The sequence below is a fragment of the Pristiophorus japonicus genome, unplaced genomic scaffold (assembly GCF_044704955.1).
Source record: "Pristiophorus japonicus isolate sPriJap1 unplaced genomic scaffold, sPriJap1.hap1 HAP1_SCAFFOLD_691, whole genome shotgun sequence".
Classification (NCBI taxonomy): domain Eukaryota; kingdom Metazoa; phylum Chordata; class Chondrichthyes; family Pristiophoridae; genus Pristiophorus; species Pristiophorus japonicus.
In genome coordinates this window covers 121,807-138,476 of record NW_027254604.1, presented here as the reverse complement: position 1 = coordinate 138,476, position 16,670 = coordinate 121,807, and the positions used below count along the sequence as shown (strand labels likewise).

The 16,670-nt window shown below is 45.1% G+C and overlaps 1 protein-coding gene across 7 annotated transcripts in view; it reads left to right on the top strand.

Moving 5' to 3' along the window:
* The window catches only part of LOC139256194 (zinc finger protein 436-like), a 58,999-nt gene that overhangs the window by 16,480 nt on the left and 25,849 nt on the right, over positions 1-16,670 (top strand). For 5 of the 7 annotated variants that reach the window (XM_070874145.1, XM_070874148.1, XM_070874146.1 and 2 more), the window contains one exon: positions 3,951-5,888. The exons of the other annotated variants lie outside the window; for them this stretch is intronic. In XM_070874145.1, coding sequence (XP_070730246.1) covers positions 4,306-5,232 — 927 coding nt within the window. In that variant the 5' untranslated portion in view covers positions 3,951-4,305 and the 3' untranslated portion in view covers positions 5,233-5,888. Of the gene's footprint in view, positions 1-3,950; positions 5,889-16,670 lie in introns of those variants that run through there. 7 annotated transcript variants of the gene reach the window in all.

Sequence of the window (16,670 nt, the reverse complement as noted above, 5' to 3'; positions counted from 1 at the left end):
AGATAGTCATTTCCTGGCACTTGTGTGGCGCGAATGTTACTTGCCACTTATCAGCCCAAGCCTGAATGTTGTCCAGGTCTTGCTGTAAGCAGGCATGGACTGCTCCATTATCTGAGGAGTTGCAAATGGAACTGAACACTGTGCAGTCATCAGTGAACATTCCTAGTTCTGTTTTCATACCTTTTGTAGTCGCCTTTATTTAGAATCAGAACACTGGGTTGAGATCTGACTTTCTCACCCTCCAACTGAATTTGAAATTCAACCATGTTATGTTCACTTTTTCCAAGAGGATCCTTAACTACGAGATCATTTATTAATCCTGTCTCATTACACTACCAGATCTAAGATAGCCTGCTCCATGGCTGGTTCCGCAACGTACTGTTCAAGGAAACCATCTCAGAAACACTCTATGAACTGTTGGTCAATTTGATTTGTCTAATGAATATGAAGATTAAAATCGCCCATGATTATTGCCGTACCTTTCTTACAAGCATCGATTATTGCTTGATTTATACTCCATCCAACAGTATAGCTACTGTTAGGGGGCCTATAGACTACACCCACCAGTGACTTCTTCCCCTTATTATTTCTTATCTCCACCCAAACTGATTCTACATCTTGATCTTCTGAGCCAATATCATTTCTCACCACTGCACTGATCTCATCGTTTATTAACAGAGTTACCCCACCTCCTTTTCCTTTGTCTATCATTCCAAATTGTCAAATACCCCTGAATATTCAGTTCCCAGCCTTGGTCACCTTGCAACCACGTCTTTGTAATAGCTTTCCGATCATACTCATTGTGCCGTTAACTCATCTATCTTGTTACGAATGCTGCGTGCATTCAGATAAAGAGCTTTTCATTTTGTCTTTTTACCATTTTTCGCTGCTTTGACCCCACGGTCTGTTCCACTCTTATTTTTATACATTCTGTCCCTTCCTGTTACACTCTGGTTATCATTTCCCCCACCGCTACCCTGCTCTATTGCCTTCTCCTTGCTCTTTGACTTTTTTAATTTACGCTCACCTTAACCCTCCCACCCCCCAACCCTCCCCCCCACCCCCCCCCCCCCCCCACTATTTAGTTTAAAGGCCTCTTTACAGCCCTAGTTATTCGCTTCGCCAGGACACAAGCACAAGCCTGGTTCAAGTGAAGCCTGTCCCAACGGAGCAGCTCCCTTTTGTCCCAGTACTGGTGCCAGTGCCAGTGCCAGTGCCCCATGAATCGAAACCCATTTCTCCTACACCGGTCTTTGAGCCACGTATTCATCTATCTGATCATATTTACCCGATGCACATTTGCACGTGGCTCGGGTAGTAACCCAGAGATTGCTGTCTGGGTTCTGCTTTTTAATTTAGCCCCTAACTGCTCAAAATCCCTCAGCAGAACCTCTTTCTTTGTTCTACCTATGTCATTGGTACATACGTGGTCCACGACAACTGGATCTTCCCCCTCCCACTCCAAGTTCCTCTCCAGCCCAGAGGAGATGTCCTGAACCTTGGAACTGCGCAGGCATCACAGCCTTCAGGACTCCCGCTCATGGCTGCAGAAAACGATACTGTTTCCTACCACTACAGCATTTCTTTTTACTCCCCCACCCCCCCCACCCCCCTTGAATGGCCTCCTATACCACGGCATGTGGTCAGTTTGCTCATCCTCCCTGCAGTCCCTGCCTGTGTCCAAGCAGGGAGCACGAATCTCGTACCTGTTGGACAATTGCAAGGGCTGAGGATCCTCCATCACTACCCCCTGCATCCCCACAGCTGCCTCGCTCGTAGTCACACCCTCCTGTCCCTGACCATGGGCCAAAGTTGAATTAATTAATCTAAGGGGTGTGACTGCCTCCTGGAACACAGGGTCCAGGTAACTCTCCCCCTCCCTGATGTGTCGCAGTGTCTGCAGCTCGGACTCCAGCTCATCAACGTGGAGCCGAAGTTCCTCGAGCAGCCAACACTTACTGCAGATGTGGTCACCGTGGACCTCAATGGGGTCAACCAGCTCCCACATGCAGCAGCAGTAACACATCGCCTGCCCTGCCATCTCGAATGTATTTAGTTAAGTTTTCACGTTTTGAAAGTTTAGATTTTTAATCCCAGCTCTTAATTTAAACCAATGCCAAGAAAAGAGAGAAAAACTGACCAACCAATCACTTCCCTGCTTTCCTGTGATGCCACACTTTGAATCTTTTTATTTCTTATCCTCCCAGATCACTTGGTGCTCATTCGGCTGTCTGCTCGGCTGACTCACGCCCTTTGTAGGCTTACCGCTGCTCCCACTCTCGCGCCCTTTCCGAAGGGATGGGCATAAGTCGGTTTTTTTCCCTCGTGTTGTTTCTCTCACCACCTGGTCAGTAGTGGTGCTACCGAGCCAGTCTTGATGGACATTGAAGTCCCCCACCCAGAGTACATTCGGTGCAGCTTGCTACTCTCAGTGCTTCTTCCACGTGGTGTTCAACATGGAGGAGTACTGATTCATCAGCTGAAGGAGGGCAGTAGGTGGTAATCAGCAGGAGGTTTCCTTATCTATGCTTAACCTGAAGCCACGAGACTTCATGGGGTCCTGAGTCAATGTTGAGGACTCCGGGCCACACCCTCCCGACTGTATACTACTGTACCGCTACCGGTGGGACAGGACATACCCAGGGATGGTGATGGAGGAATCTGGGACATTGGCTGAAAGGTATGATTCTGTGAGTATAACGATGTCAGGCTGTTGCTTGACTAGTCTGGGCCATCTCTCCCAATTTTGGCACAAGTCCCCAGATGTTGGTGAGAAAGACTGGGCTGGGTGTGCCGTTGTCGGGTCCATAGCCGGTGCGGAGGTCGATGCCGAGTGGTCCGTCCGGTTTTATTCTTATTATTGTTTTTCGTAGCGGTGGATCAATTGATGAATCAATATGATCTTATTGAATGGTGGAGCAGGCTCGAGGGGACAAAGGGCCTACTCCTGCTTCTAATTCTTATGTGCTTATACCCTAGCCCAGACCCTGTTTCTATATTAAGAGCAATGGTCCCAACACTGACCCTGGGGACACCACTGTTTACATCCCTCCAGTCTGAAGAACATCCATTAACCACTACTCTCTGTTTTCTAACCTTTACCCAACTTCCTCTCCACACTGCCCCACTCTCTTTAATACCATGAGCCTTAATTTGATCAACAAGTCTCCTATCCGGCACCTTATCAAACATCTTTTGACAATCCATCGACACAACATCCATTGCATTTCCTTTCTCGCTGCACTTTGTTATTTCCTGCAATAATCCCTGCTGTCTATCCTGAATGAATCCATTTCACTACCAAATGTTGCAACGTTTACTTCTGTAGCTAGAATCCCCCTGCGCACGGGACCGGGCTGTGCTCTGAGCAGGCGCAGTGCCAATGTTGGAGGTGGTCTGAGGCGGAAGAGACATTCTGCGAGTTGGTAGGAGCTTGTGGGCTCAGCGGAGGAATTAGACCCCTGGGTGGGCTGGGCAGCTTCATAAACACTGGTGTAGGCCTCAGGCCCCAAATATGAGCCCGCAGGCTCCATGTTTGACCTGCGATGATAGACCCGACCGCTCGGGGTAACTAGCTGAATTCTTGGACGGGGATCAGGGCGCCTGTGTGGCCATCTTGGTACAGGAGCAGAGGGCAGGCGGGGCTTTAGGGTCCCAGTGACCTTGAGAGAAAATCATTTCCTCATTTATTCTCAGTCTGCACACATGGGATGTAGAACTGAACCCAACCAGAGAAGAGGGAGTGAGAAAACTGCAGATGGAAGAAAGAAATGATGGAGGTGGTGCGATGAGTTTGGATTTCACCACAGGGTGGAGGGAGAGTGTGTGGGATGGGAATTTACAGCTTTGGGGAACAAGAGACGAAAGAATGTTCCATAAAAAGTAGGATTGTCTGTCCTCAATTTCTATCCTGCACTTCCAGTGCTGACTTTCGTAAACACCTTTTACAGGATATTAGAAGAGGAGGATTTACAGATGGGAAACTCGAACCAATCATATCAAGATCTGACAGAGTCACTCGATTCACTTGAATATCATCAGCCTTTGAATGTGAAAGGAGAAACGTTTGTCTGCTCTGTCTGTGGGAAAAGATTTCAAACATCAATGTGACTGGAAAAGCACCGAGACACACACACCCGAGTGAGAGTGTTCCAGTGCCCTGATTGTGGAAAGAGCTTCAACCAGTTACACAGCCTGAAAAAACATCGCATCATTCACAGCGGGGAGAAACCGTACACGTGTTCTGTGTGTGGACGAGGCTTCAACTGATCGTCAAACCTGGAGAGACACAAGGACACCTGCACCATGGAGAATCCATGGAAATGTGGGGACTGTGGGAAGGGATTCAATTGTCCCTCTGCGCTGGAAACTCATCGACGCAGTCACACCAGGGAGAGGCCGTTCACCTGCCCTGCGTGTGGGAAGGGATTCACTCGTTCATCCCACCTCACTGAACACCAGCGAGTTCACACTGGGGAGAGGCCGTTCACCTGCACTGTGTGTGGGAAGGGATTCACTTATTCATCCAGCCTGCTGGCACACAAGCGAATTCACACTGGGGAGAGACCGTTCACCTGCTCCGTGTGTGAGAAAGGATTCACTTGTTCATCCAGCCTGGTGAGACACCAGCGTGTTCACACTGGGGAGAGGCCGTTTACCTGTCCCGTGTGTGGGAAGAAATTCACTGCATCTTCACACCTCATTGAACACAAGCGAGTTCACACTGGGGAGAGACCGTTCGTCTGTCCCGTATGTGGGAAACGGTTTGCTAAATCATCTCATCATCTGAGTCACCAGCGAGCTCACACAGGAGAGAGGCCGTTCATCTGCTCTGTGTGTGGAAAGGGATTCACTAATTCATTCGAGCTTCATGCTCACCAGCGTATTCATACCGGGGAGAGACCTTTTACCTGTTCTGTGTGTGGGAAGGCATTCATTCGTTCATCCCACCTCACTGAACACCAACTTGTTCACACCAGTAAGAGACCGTTTAAATGTTCTGACTGTGAAAAGAGCTATAAAAGCAGAAATGATCTGATGAAACACCAACGCACTCACACTGGGGAGAGGCCGTTCATCTGCTCCGAGTGTGGGAAGGGCTTCACTCTTTCTTCCAACCTGCTGACACACCAACGCATTCACACTGGGGAGAGGCCATTCATCTGCTCCGAGTGTGGGAAGGGCTTCACTCGTTTATCCAACCTTCAGTCACACCAGCGAGTTCACAAGTGACTGCAGGGGTTGGATTCTGCTTTTATTGTTGCCGTTAATCACATCCAGGACTGAACCATGTTCACTCGGACAGTTGGAGTTTGTTGCTGCTGGTGTAATTAATCCCTCTAACTGGGCTGGAGTTTAATTTTCTGGATATCATAGAATCATAGAATGGTTACAGCACAGAAGGAGGCCTTTCGGACCGTCGAGCCCGTGCCGGCTCTCTGCAAGTCCCACTCCCCACCATTTCCCCGTGGCCCTGCAAATGTTTTATTTCCGGTACTTATCCAATTCCCTTTTTGAAAGCCACAATTGAATCTGCCTCCACCACCCTTTCAGGCAGTGCATTCCAGATCCTAACCACTCGCTGCTTAAAGAAAAGTTTTTTCTCATGTTGCCTTTGGTTCTTTTGCCAATCACCTTGAATCTGTGTCCTCTGGTTCTCAATCCTTCCGCCAATGGGAATATTTTCTCTCTACTCTGTCCAGACCCCTCATGATTTTAGAGCACCTCCATCAAATCTCCTCTCAACCTTCTCTGTTCTAAGAAGAACAACCCCAGCTTCACCAGTCTATCCATGTAACTGAAGTCCCTCATCCCTGGAATCATTCTTTTAAATCTTTTCTGCACCCTCTGTCAAACAACGATGAAATAAATCAGCTTTGTTTCCTACATACAGTGAGTCGATTCCTTGATTTCTCCACGAGGAGACTAATTGATGTCCTGTTACCGACTGTTCCTTTTCTCCTTTGTATTTATAAAGTGCCTTTCACGGCCTCTGTTTTAGTGATGTTGGTTGAGGGATAAATGTTAGCCAGGACACCAGAGAGATTTCTTCAAAATAACGTCATGGAATCTTTTATGCCCACTTGAGAGGTCAGATGGTTCTGATTCTCAGAAGATCAAGATGTAGAATCAGTTTGGGTGGAGATAAGAAATAATAAGGGAAATAAGTCACTGGTGGGAGTAGTCTATGGGCTCCCTATCAATAGCTACACTGCAGGACAGCATCTAAATCAAGAAATAATGGAGGCTTATAAGAAAGATACTGCAATAAGCATAGACGATTTAAATCTTTATATTGATTGGATATATCAAAATAAAGATTAGGTAGCCTTGAGGAAAAGTTCATAGAGTGTATTCGGGATGTTTTCTTAGAACAATGCGCTGTGGAACCAACCAGGGAGCAGACTATTTTAGAATTGGTAATGTGTAATGAGACTGAGATTAATTCATGATCTCATAGTAAAGGATCCTCTTGGGAAGAGTGATTATAGTATGGTAGAATTCCAAATTCGGTTTGAGGGTGAGAAACTTGGGTCTCAAAATAGTGTCCTGAAAAATAAAGGCAATTACAAAGGAAGGGTAAGACAGTAGATAAGGAGTGGCAGATATTTAAGGAGATATTTCATAACTCAGCAAAGATATATTCCAATGAGAAAGAAAGACTCTAAGAAGGATGAACCATCCATGGCTAACTAAGAAGTAAAGGGTGGTATCAAATTGAAAACAAAGGCATACAATGTTGTGAAGATTAATGAAGGCCAGAAGATTGGGAACTTTTTAGAAAATAGCAAAGGACGACGAAAAAAAAGGGAATAAATTGAGAATAAACTAGCAAGAAATATAAAAACAGACAGTACGAGCTTCTACAGGTATATAAAAAGGAAGCGAGTAGCTAAGTTGGTTCCTTAGAAGAGGAGACTGGGGAATTAATAATGGGAAACAAGGAAATGGCAGAGAATTTGAATAAATATTTTGTATCGGTCTTCACTGCAGAAGACACTGAAAGCATCCCAATAATTGATAATCAAGGGGCTATTGGGAGGGGAGAACTTAAAACAATCACTATTGCTAGGGAGAAAAGGTACTAGGCAAACTAATGGGACTAAAGGTGGACAAGTCCCCTGGTCCTAATAGCCTGCATCCTCGGGTCTTAAAAGAAATGGCTGCAGAGATGGTGGCCACATTGGTTGTAATCTACCAAAAATCCCTGGATTCTGGAGAGATCCCAGCAGATGTAATTCCCCTATTTAAGAATGGAGGGAGACAGAAAGCGGGAAACTGCAGACCAGTTAGACTAACATGTCATTGGGAAAATGCTGGAGTCCATTATTTAGAAAATCATAATGCAGTCAAGCAGAGTCAGCATGGTTTTATGAAAGGGAAATCATGTTTGACAAATTTGATGGCGTTCTTTGAGGATGTAATGAACAGGGTGGATAAAGGGGAACCAGTAGATGTCATGTATTTGGATTTCCAGAAGGCATTCGATAAGATGCCACATAAAAGGTTACTGCGCAAGAGAAGAGCTCATGGGATTGGGGGTAATATATTAGCATGGATAGAGGATTGGCTAACTAACAGAAAACAGAGAGTAGGGATAAATGGGTCATTTTCAGGCTGGCAAACTGTAACTAGTGGGGTGCCTCCACAGGGATCAGTGCTGGGGCCTCAACTATTTACAATCTATATTAATGACTTGTATGAAGGGATCGAGTGAATGTAGCTAAACTTGCTGATGATACAAAGATAAGTGGGAAAGCAAGTTGTGAGGAAAACTCAAATAATCTACAAAGGGATATAGATCAGCTTAGTGAGTGGGCAAAAGTTTGGCAGATGGAGTATAATGTGGGAAAATGTGAGGTAATCCACTTTGGTAGAAAAAAAAAAAAGCAAATTATTATTTAAATGGGGAGAGATTAGAAAATGCTGCAACACCGAGGAATCTGTGGTCCTTGTACATGATGCACAAAAAGTTAGCATGCAGGTACAGCGTAATTAAGAAGGCAAATGGAATGTTGGCCTTTATTGCAAGGGGGATGCGTATAAAAGTAGGGAAGTCCTGCTACAACTACACTGTTGGTGAGACCACACCTGGAGTACTGCGTACAGTTTTGGTCTCCTTATTTAAGGAGGGATATACTTGCATTGGGGGCAGTTCAGAGAAGGTTCACGAGGTTGATTCCTGAGATGAAAGGGTTGTCTTATGAAGAAAGGTTGAGCAGGTTGGGCCTATATTCATTGGAGTTTAGAATGAGAGGTGATCTTATTGAAACATATAAGATTCTGAGGGGGCTTGACAGGGTAGACGCAGAGAGGATGCTCTCCCCTGTGGAGGAATTTAAAACTAGGGGGCATAGTTTCAGAATAAGGGGTCGCCTATTTAAAATGGAGATGAGGAGGAATTTCTTCTCTGAGGACCATGAACCTTTGGAATTCTCTGCCCCAGAGAGCTGTGGAAGCTGGGTCATTAAATATATTTAAGGTGGAGATAGACAGATTTTTGAACGATAAGGGAGTCGAGGGTTATGAGGAGCGAGTAGGGAAGTGGAGTTGAAGGCAAGATCAGATCAGATCAGCCATCTTATTGAATGACGGAGCAGACTCGAGGGGCCAAATAGCCTACTCCTGCTCCTTTTTCTTCTGCTTTTATGGGGTCTCATGTGAAAGAAGGCACCCCCGACAGTGCAGCGCTCCCTCTGCACTGCATTGGAATGATTTTATGCTCCATGCTCTGGGGGTGGACTTGAACCCACAACCTACTGACTCAGAGACTACCACTGAGCCACAACTAACACCGCATTGCTCGGGATTATTTGAGTTCTCTTGCCGTCTGTTACTCCCACGGGCAAGTCCGAGCTCCCCATACTTTCAAGAGTGCCTCTCCTAGCCTTGCGATCAGAGAATCATAGAAATTTACAGCACAGAAGAGGGCCATTCGGCCCATCATGTCCGTGCTTGCTGACAAAGAGCCTTCCAGCCTGATCCCACTTTCCAGCTCTTGGATCGTAGCCTTGTAGGTTACGACACTTCAAGTGCATATCCAAGTAATTTTATAAATGCTATGAGGGTTTCTGCCTCGACCACCCTTTCAGGCAGTGAGTTTCAGACCCCCACCAACCTTGGTGAAAATATTTCTCCTCAAATCCCCTCTAAACCTCCTACCACTTACTTGAAATCTATGCCCCATGGTTATTCAACCCTCTGCTGAGGGAAATAGGTCCTTCCTATCTGCTCTATCTAGGACCCTCATAATTTTATACACCTCAATTAGGTCTCCTAAGTCTCCTCTGTTCCAAAGAAAACAACCCCAGCCTATCCAATCTTTCCTCATAGCTAAAATTCTCCAGTCCAGGCATCATCCTCGTAAATTTCCTCTAACCTCTCTGGGGCAGTCACATCTTTCCTGTACTGTGGTGACCAGAACTGCACGCAGTACTCTAACTGTGGCCTAAGTAGTTTTTTATACAGTTCAAGCATAATCTCCCTAATCTTCTATTCTATGCCTCGGCTAATAAAGGCAAGTATCCCGTATGCCTTCTTAACCACCCCCCTTTGTCCCTCTACACTTCTCAGTGTCCTACCATTTATTGTGTATTCCATTTCCTTATTAGCCCTCCCCAAATGCATTACCTCACACTTCTCCGGATTGAGTTCCATTTGGCATTGTTCTGCCCACCTGACCAGTCCATTGATACCTTCCTGCAGTCTACTGCTTCTTCATTATCAAGCACAGGGCCAATTTTTGTATCATCTGCAAACTTCTTAATCATACCTCTTATATTCAAGTCCAAATCATTGATTATATATATATCACAAAAAGCAAGGGACCAAGTACTGAGCCCTGCGGAAGCCCACTGGAAACTACCCTGGGAGGGTGGAGAAGGAGATTTACTCTATCTAAACCAGGCTGTAGTTGGCCTGGGAGTGTTTGATGGGGAGTATAGAGGGAGCTTTACTATATATATATATATATATATATGTAGAGGGAACTTAACTCTGTACCTTGCCCGTGCTAAATATGACCTGGGAATGTTTGATGGGACAGTACAGAGGGAGCATTACTCTGTCACTAACCCGTGTTGTCTATGCCCTGGGAGTGTTTGAAGGGTCAATGTGGAGGGAGCTTTACTCTGTATCTAATCCCTGCTGTACTACATGTCTTATTACATTAATATATTTGCAGAATTGGCATATAATGAATTTCAACACTGATAAATGTGAGATATTGCATTTTGGTAACAGAAATAAGGAGGTCACATATTAGTTGGAAAACCAGAATCTAAATGGGGCAGAAGAGCAAAGTGATCTCGGAATACAAATGCAAAAATCACCAAAGTAGCAACGTAGGTTAATAAGGCCGTTAAAAAGAGCAAACCAAGCACTCGGGTTTATTTCCAGGGGGATTGAATTAAAAAGTAGCTAAGTTATGTTGAACTTGTATCGAACCTCGGTTAGACCACATTTGGAGTACTGTGTACAATTGTGATCTCCATATTATAAAAAAGATATAGAGGCATTGGCGAGGGTGGAAATTAGGTTTACAATTATGATACCAGAAATGCGAGGTTATGCCTATTAGGAAAGGATGAACAGGCTGGGTCTCTTCCTCTTGAAAAGAGATGACTTTTGTTTTAATTCGTTCATGGGATGTGGGCTTCGCTGGCAAGGCCAGCATTTATTACCCATCTCTAATTGCCCTTGAGAAGATGGTCGTGAGCCACTTTCTTGAACCGCTGCAGTCCGTGTGGTGGAGCGGTGCGGTCAGGGCGAAGGAGCGGCGAGAGATTGTAGAGGGACATGATCGGGACCTAGGAGAGACGTGAGTTTGGGGACCAGAAGAGGCGAGAGCCCAGGGGCAGCACGGGCCGTCCACACTGTGTCATATGTGCGCATTAGGTCCGTGCAGCAGAGCTGGTCTCCAGTCGTTTTGGTTAATCCTTGCCACTGGACCAAGACCTAGCTCTGTCAAGCCCGTGTGGTGGCTGGTGTGCAACGGTCTCCATACGTTAAAAGAAATCCACGCACAGGCATCTTCCACCCTTCAACATGTAGTACGGGACCTGGAATTTTAGGTCCTTCATTGAAACACCTGTGAACTTTTTGACGTGGAAGCAAGTCATCCTCGATTCGAGGGACTGCCTATGATGATGGTGAGGGAGGGAGTGCCAGGATTTTGACCCAGCGACGAAGGAATGGTGATATTCTTACATATCAGGATGGTGTGTGACTTGGAGGGGAACGTGCTGGTGGTGGTGTTCCCATGTGCTTGCTGCCCTTGTCCTTCTAGATGGTAGAGGTCACTGGTTTGGGAGGGGCTGCCGAAGAAGCACTCTCATATCTCCACCTGTTTCTTTCTCAATTTCTCTCTCTTCCCCCACCTTCTCTCTCTCTCTCTCTCTCTAATTCACATTTGCTCTATTAAGAACATAAGAAATAGGAGCAGGAGTAGGCCATTTGGCCCTCGAGCCTGCTCCGCCATTCAATAAGATCTCTACCTCTCTCATTTCTCTCTGACTCACTGTCTCTCACTCTTTCCACCTTTCTCTTCTCTGCTTCTCTGTCCCTCTTTCTGCTATGTTCTCAGTCTACCTCTCTCCGCCTCTTTCACCCCTCTCTCTTCTCTCTGCCTTATTCTCTTCTCTCTTGCCATCCCGGCCAATATCTTATCTTCCTTTCCTCTCTTTCTCTGCCTCATTCTGTCTCTCCCACTCCCCCTTTTGGATTTAAGTCTCTCTGTCTCACTTACTTTGCTGTCTGTTTGATCTCACTCTGTCCAGCTCTCTCTCCCTTCCGTGTCAATCTTCCTCTCACTCATTTGCTCTCTCTCCCTTCGTGCGGATTGGAAGGTACCAAATATAACCCCACTATTTAAGAAAGGAGGGAGAGAGAAAACAAGGAACCACAGACCAGTTAGTCTGACATCAGTAGTAAGGAAAATGCTAGAATCTATTATAAGGATGTGGTAACAGGGCACTATTAAAAATAATAATAGGATTGGGCAGAGTCAATACGGATTTATAAAACTGAAATCATGTTTGACAAACCTGTTAGCGTTTTTTGAGGTGGTAACTAGCAGAATAGATAAGGGGGGAACCAGTGGATATGGTGTATTTGGATTTTCAGAAGGCATTCGACAAGAGATAATTAAACAAAATTAGAGCTCATAGGATTGGGGGTAATATACTCACATGGATTGAGGATTGGTTATAAAATCATAAAATAGTACAGGACAATATAAGCTTAAACCAAAGTAAGTAATAGAATAGGTTAGATTATAATGTGTGATGTTTATACCTATAATTATGAAACTAATAAGATACAACAACTAACAGCAGGCAGGGGAGTTTAGGGATAATTGGAAAATTACTGAAGAAAAGTAACTGCTGGGAACCAGGGAAAGTGTACTTGTAAATCACAGATTAGAGAAATTCCAGCTGTCTTTTCCCAGCTTCCTGCCAAAACCCAGAGATGGATCACTGCAGGGTATAAAAGTGAGGGGAGACTGATGTAAGGGGGCAGTCTGGACTGGAGACACCTAAGATCAAGCTCAGGGCGCCCGAGGTTCCATCCAGTGGGCTGACCTTGTGTCATTTACTGTGGACACGAGCATGGATTGAGGATTGATTAACGGACAGAAAACAGAGTAGAAATAAACGGGTAATTTTCGGGTTGGCAGGCTTTAACTAGTGGAGTGGTACGGTAAGGATCAGGGCTTGGGCCCCAGCTATTCACAATATATATATCAATGATTTGGATGATATCCAAGTTTGCTGATGATACAAAGCTAGGTGGGAATGTAAGTTGTGAGGGTGATGCAAAATGCAAAGAAACTTCAAAGGGATATAGATGGGCTAAGTGAGTGGGCAAGAAGATGGAAAATGGAATATAATGTGAAGTTATCCACTTTGGTAGGAAAAATAGAAAAGCAGAGTAGTTTATAAATGTTGAAAGATTGGAAAATGCTGTTGTTCAGAGGGTCCTGGGTGTCCATGTATATGAATCACTGAAAGTTAACATGCAGGTACAGGAAGCAATTAAGACAGCAAACGGTATGTTGACCTTTCTTATAAGAGGATTTGAGTATAAGAGTAAAGATGTCTTACTGCAATTACATACTGCCCTGGTGAGACCACATTTGAAGTATTGTGTACAGTTTTGGTCTCCTTGCCTAAGAAAGGATATACTTGCCATTGAGGAATGAAGGTTCACCGGACTGATTCCTGGGATGAGGGGATTGTCCTATAAGGAGAGATTGAGTGGATTAGGCCGACATTCTCTGTAGTTTAGAAGAATGAGAGGTGATCTAATTGAAACATACACAATTCTTAAAGGGCTTGACAGGGTAGATGCAGGAAGGATATTTCCTCTGGCTGGGAGTCTGGAACCAGGAGTCACAATCTCAGATTAAATGGTCGGCCATTTAGGACTGAGATGAAGATAAATTTCTTCTCTCAGAAGATGGTGACTCTTTGGAAGTCTCTACCCCAAAGGGCTATGGATGCTCAGTCTTTGAGTATATTCAAGACAGGTTGATACATTTTTGAATATTAAGGGGTGAAGGGATATGAGGGAAGTGGAGTTGAGGTAGAAGATCAGCTATGATATTCTTGAATGGTGGATCAGGCTCGAGGGGCCGAATGGCCTGCTCCTATTTTTTTATGTTCTTATAACGTAACATAAGTGGATTGGAGTCACTGTTAATCTAGTGGAAAACTTGCTTTAGGTTCTAACTTCTGCTGCACCTCTGACACAGTTGACTACTCCATCCTCCTCCAGTGCCTCTCCACCAATGTCCAGCTAGGTGGGACTGCACTCGCCTGGTTCCATTCTTACCTATCTAATTGTAGCCAGAAAATATCGTGCAATGGCTTCTCTTCCCACTCCTTGTTTCCCTCTTATTTCTCATCTATATACAGAAATCAGTTTCTGTATGTATGCTGAGGACACCCAGCTCGACCTCTCCACCACTTGACCCATGCTTGGTATCTAAATTGTCAGATTGCTTGTCCGACATCCAGTACTGGATGAGCAGAAATTTTCTACAATTAAATATTGGGAAGACCGAAGCCATTATCTTTGGTCCCCGCCACAAACTGCATTCCCTAACCACTGACTCCATCCCTCTCCCTAGCATCAACCTGAGGGAGAACAAGATTGCTTGCAACCTAGGTGTCATATTTGACCCAGAAATGAGTTTCCAGCTACATATCCGTGGCATAACTAAAACCGCCTTGTTCCACCTCCGTAGCATTACCCACCTCCGCCCCTGCCTCAGCTCTTGTGCTGCTGAAACCCTCACTCATGTCTTTGTTACCTCTAGACTTGACTACTCCAACTCACTCCTGGCCGGTCTCCCACATTCCTCACTATGTAAACTTGAAGTCATCCAAATCTCAGCAGCCCCCCATGTACTAACCCACCGCATCAAGTCAAGATCACCCATCACTCCTGTGCTTTCTGACCTACATTGGCTCCCAGTTAAACAAAGCCTCGATTTCAAAATTCTCATCCTTGTTTACAAATCACTCCATGGTCTTGCTCCTCCCTATCTCTCTAATCTTTTTCAGCCTCACAACCCCACAAGATATCTTGCTCCTCAAATTCTGACCTCTTGAACATCCCTCATTATAACTGCTCAACCACCATTTTCCAATCCTCTCTGGCTTTAGATATGGTGCTGGAGGACTACTAATGTGGTACTTTTGTTTCAGAAGGGAGAAAGGGATAGACTGAGTAATTACAAACCAGTCAGCCCAACCTCCGTGGTAGGAAAATTATTGGAAAAAATCCTGAAGGACAGGATAAACCTTCACTTAGAAAGATACGGATTAATCAAGGACAGTCAGCACGGATTTGTTAAGGGAAGGTCGTGTCTAACTAACTTGATTGAATTTTTCGAGGAGGTAACCAGGAGGGTGGATGAGGGCCAAGCGTATGATGTAGTGTATATAGATTTTACAAAGCTTTTGATAAGGTCCCACATGGCAGATTGGTCACGAAAGTAAAAGCCCATGCGATCCAGGGCAAAGTGGCAAGTTGGATCCAAAATTGGCTCAGAGGCAGGACGCAAAGGGTAATGGTTGATGGATGTTTTTGTGACTGAAAGGATGTTTCCAGTGGGGTTCCGCAGGGCTCAATACTAGGCCCCTTGCTTTTTGTAATATACTTGAATATAGACTTGAATATAGGGGGTATGATTAGGAAGTTTGCAGATGATACTAAGCTGTGTAGTTGATAATGAAGAAAGCTGCGGACTGCAGGAAGATATCAATCAACTGGTCAAAACAGTGGCAAATGGAATTTAATCCAGAGAAGTGTGAGGTAATGCATATGAGGAGGGCTAACAAGGAAAGGGAATACACATTAAATGGTAGGACACTGAGAAGTGTAGAGGAATAAAGGGACCTTGGAGTGCATGTCCACAGATCCCTGATAGTAGCAGTACAGATAGATAAGGTGGTTAAGAATGCATACGGAATGCTTTCCTTTATTAGCCGAGGCACAGAATACAAGAGCAGGGGGTTATGCTTGAACTGTTTCAAAAAAAATAGCTGGAGTACTGCGTGCAGTTCTGGTCACCACATTACAGGAAGGACATGATTGCACTGGAGAGGGTACAGAGGAGATTTATAAGGATGTTGCCAGGAGTGGAGAATCTTAGCTATGAGGACAGATTGGATAGGCTGGATTTGTTTTCCCTGGAACAGAGGAGGCTGAGAGGAGACCTCATTGAGGTGTATAAAATTATAAGGGCCTAGATATAAAGGGGATAGAAAGGGCTTATTTCCCTTAGCAGAGGATTCAACAACCAGGGGGCATAAATTAAAATAATTGGTAGAAGATTTAGAGGGGATTTGAGGGGAAATTTCTTCACGCAGAGGGTTGTGAGGGTCTGGAACTCACTGCCTGAAAGGGTGGTAGAGATAGAAACCCTCACCCACATTAAAAAAATACTTGAATGTGCACTTGAAGTGTTGTAACCTGCAGGGTTACAGCTGGATAGCCTCTTGTTGGCCGGCACGGGCACGATGGGCCAAAATGACCTCCTTCTGTGCTGTAAACTTCTATGATTCTACTTCCAATATAAATAGCTGTGACGTGGTGCATTTTGGTAGGTGGAATAGGAGGCCACGTACTCCGTGTCAGGTGTGGCTCAGTGAGTAGCACTCTAACCTCTGAGTTATAAGATTGTGGGTACAATTCCCACACCAGGGATTTGAGCACAAAAATCTAGGCTGACAATCCAGTGCAGTGCTGAGGGAGTGCTGCACTATCAGGTGCCGTCTTTCAGAAGCGACGTTAAACCACAGCCCCGTCTGCTCCCTCAGGTGCATGTAAAAGGTCCCGTGACACTATTTCGAGGAAGAGCAGAGGAGTTATTCCCGGTCTCCTGGCCCGTATTTATCCTTCAACATTACAAAAACAGATTGTCTGGTCGTTATCCTCTAGAGGATGAGATGGGGAATTAATAATGGAGAACAAGGAAATCACAGAGATGTTGAACAAATATTTTGCATCGGTCTTCACGGTAGAAGGCACTAAAAACATCCCAATAGTGGATAATCAAGGGGCTATATGGAGGGAGGAACTTAACACTATCACTAATGAAGTCGTACTCGGTAAAATAATGGGACTAAAGGTGGACAAGTCCCCAGGACCTGATGGCTTAC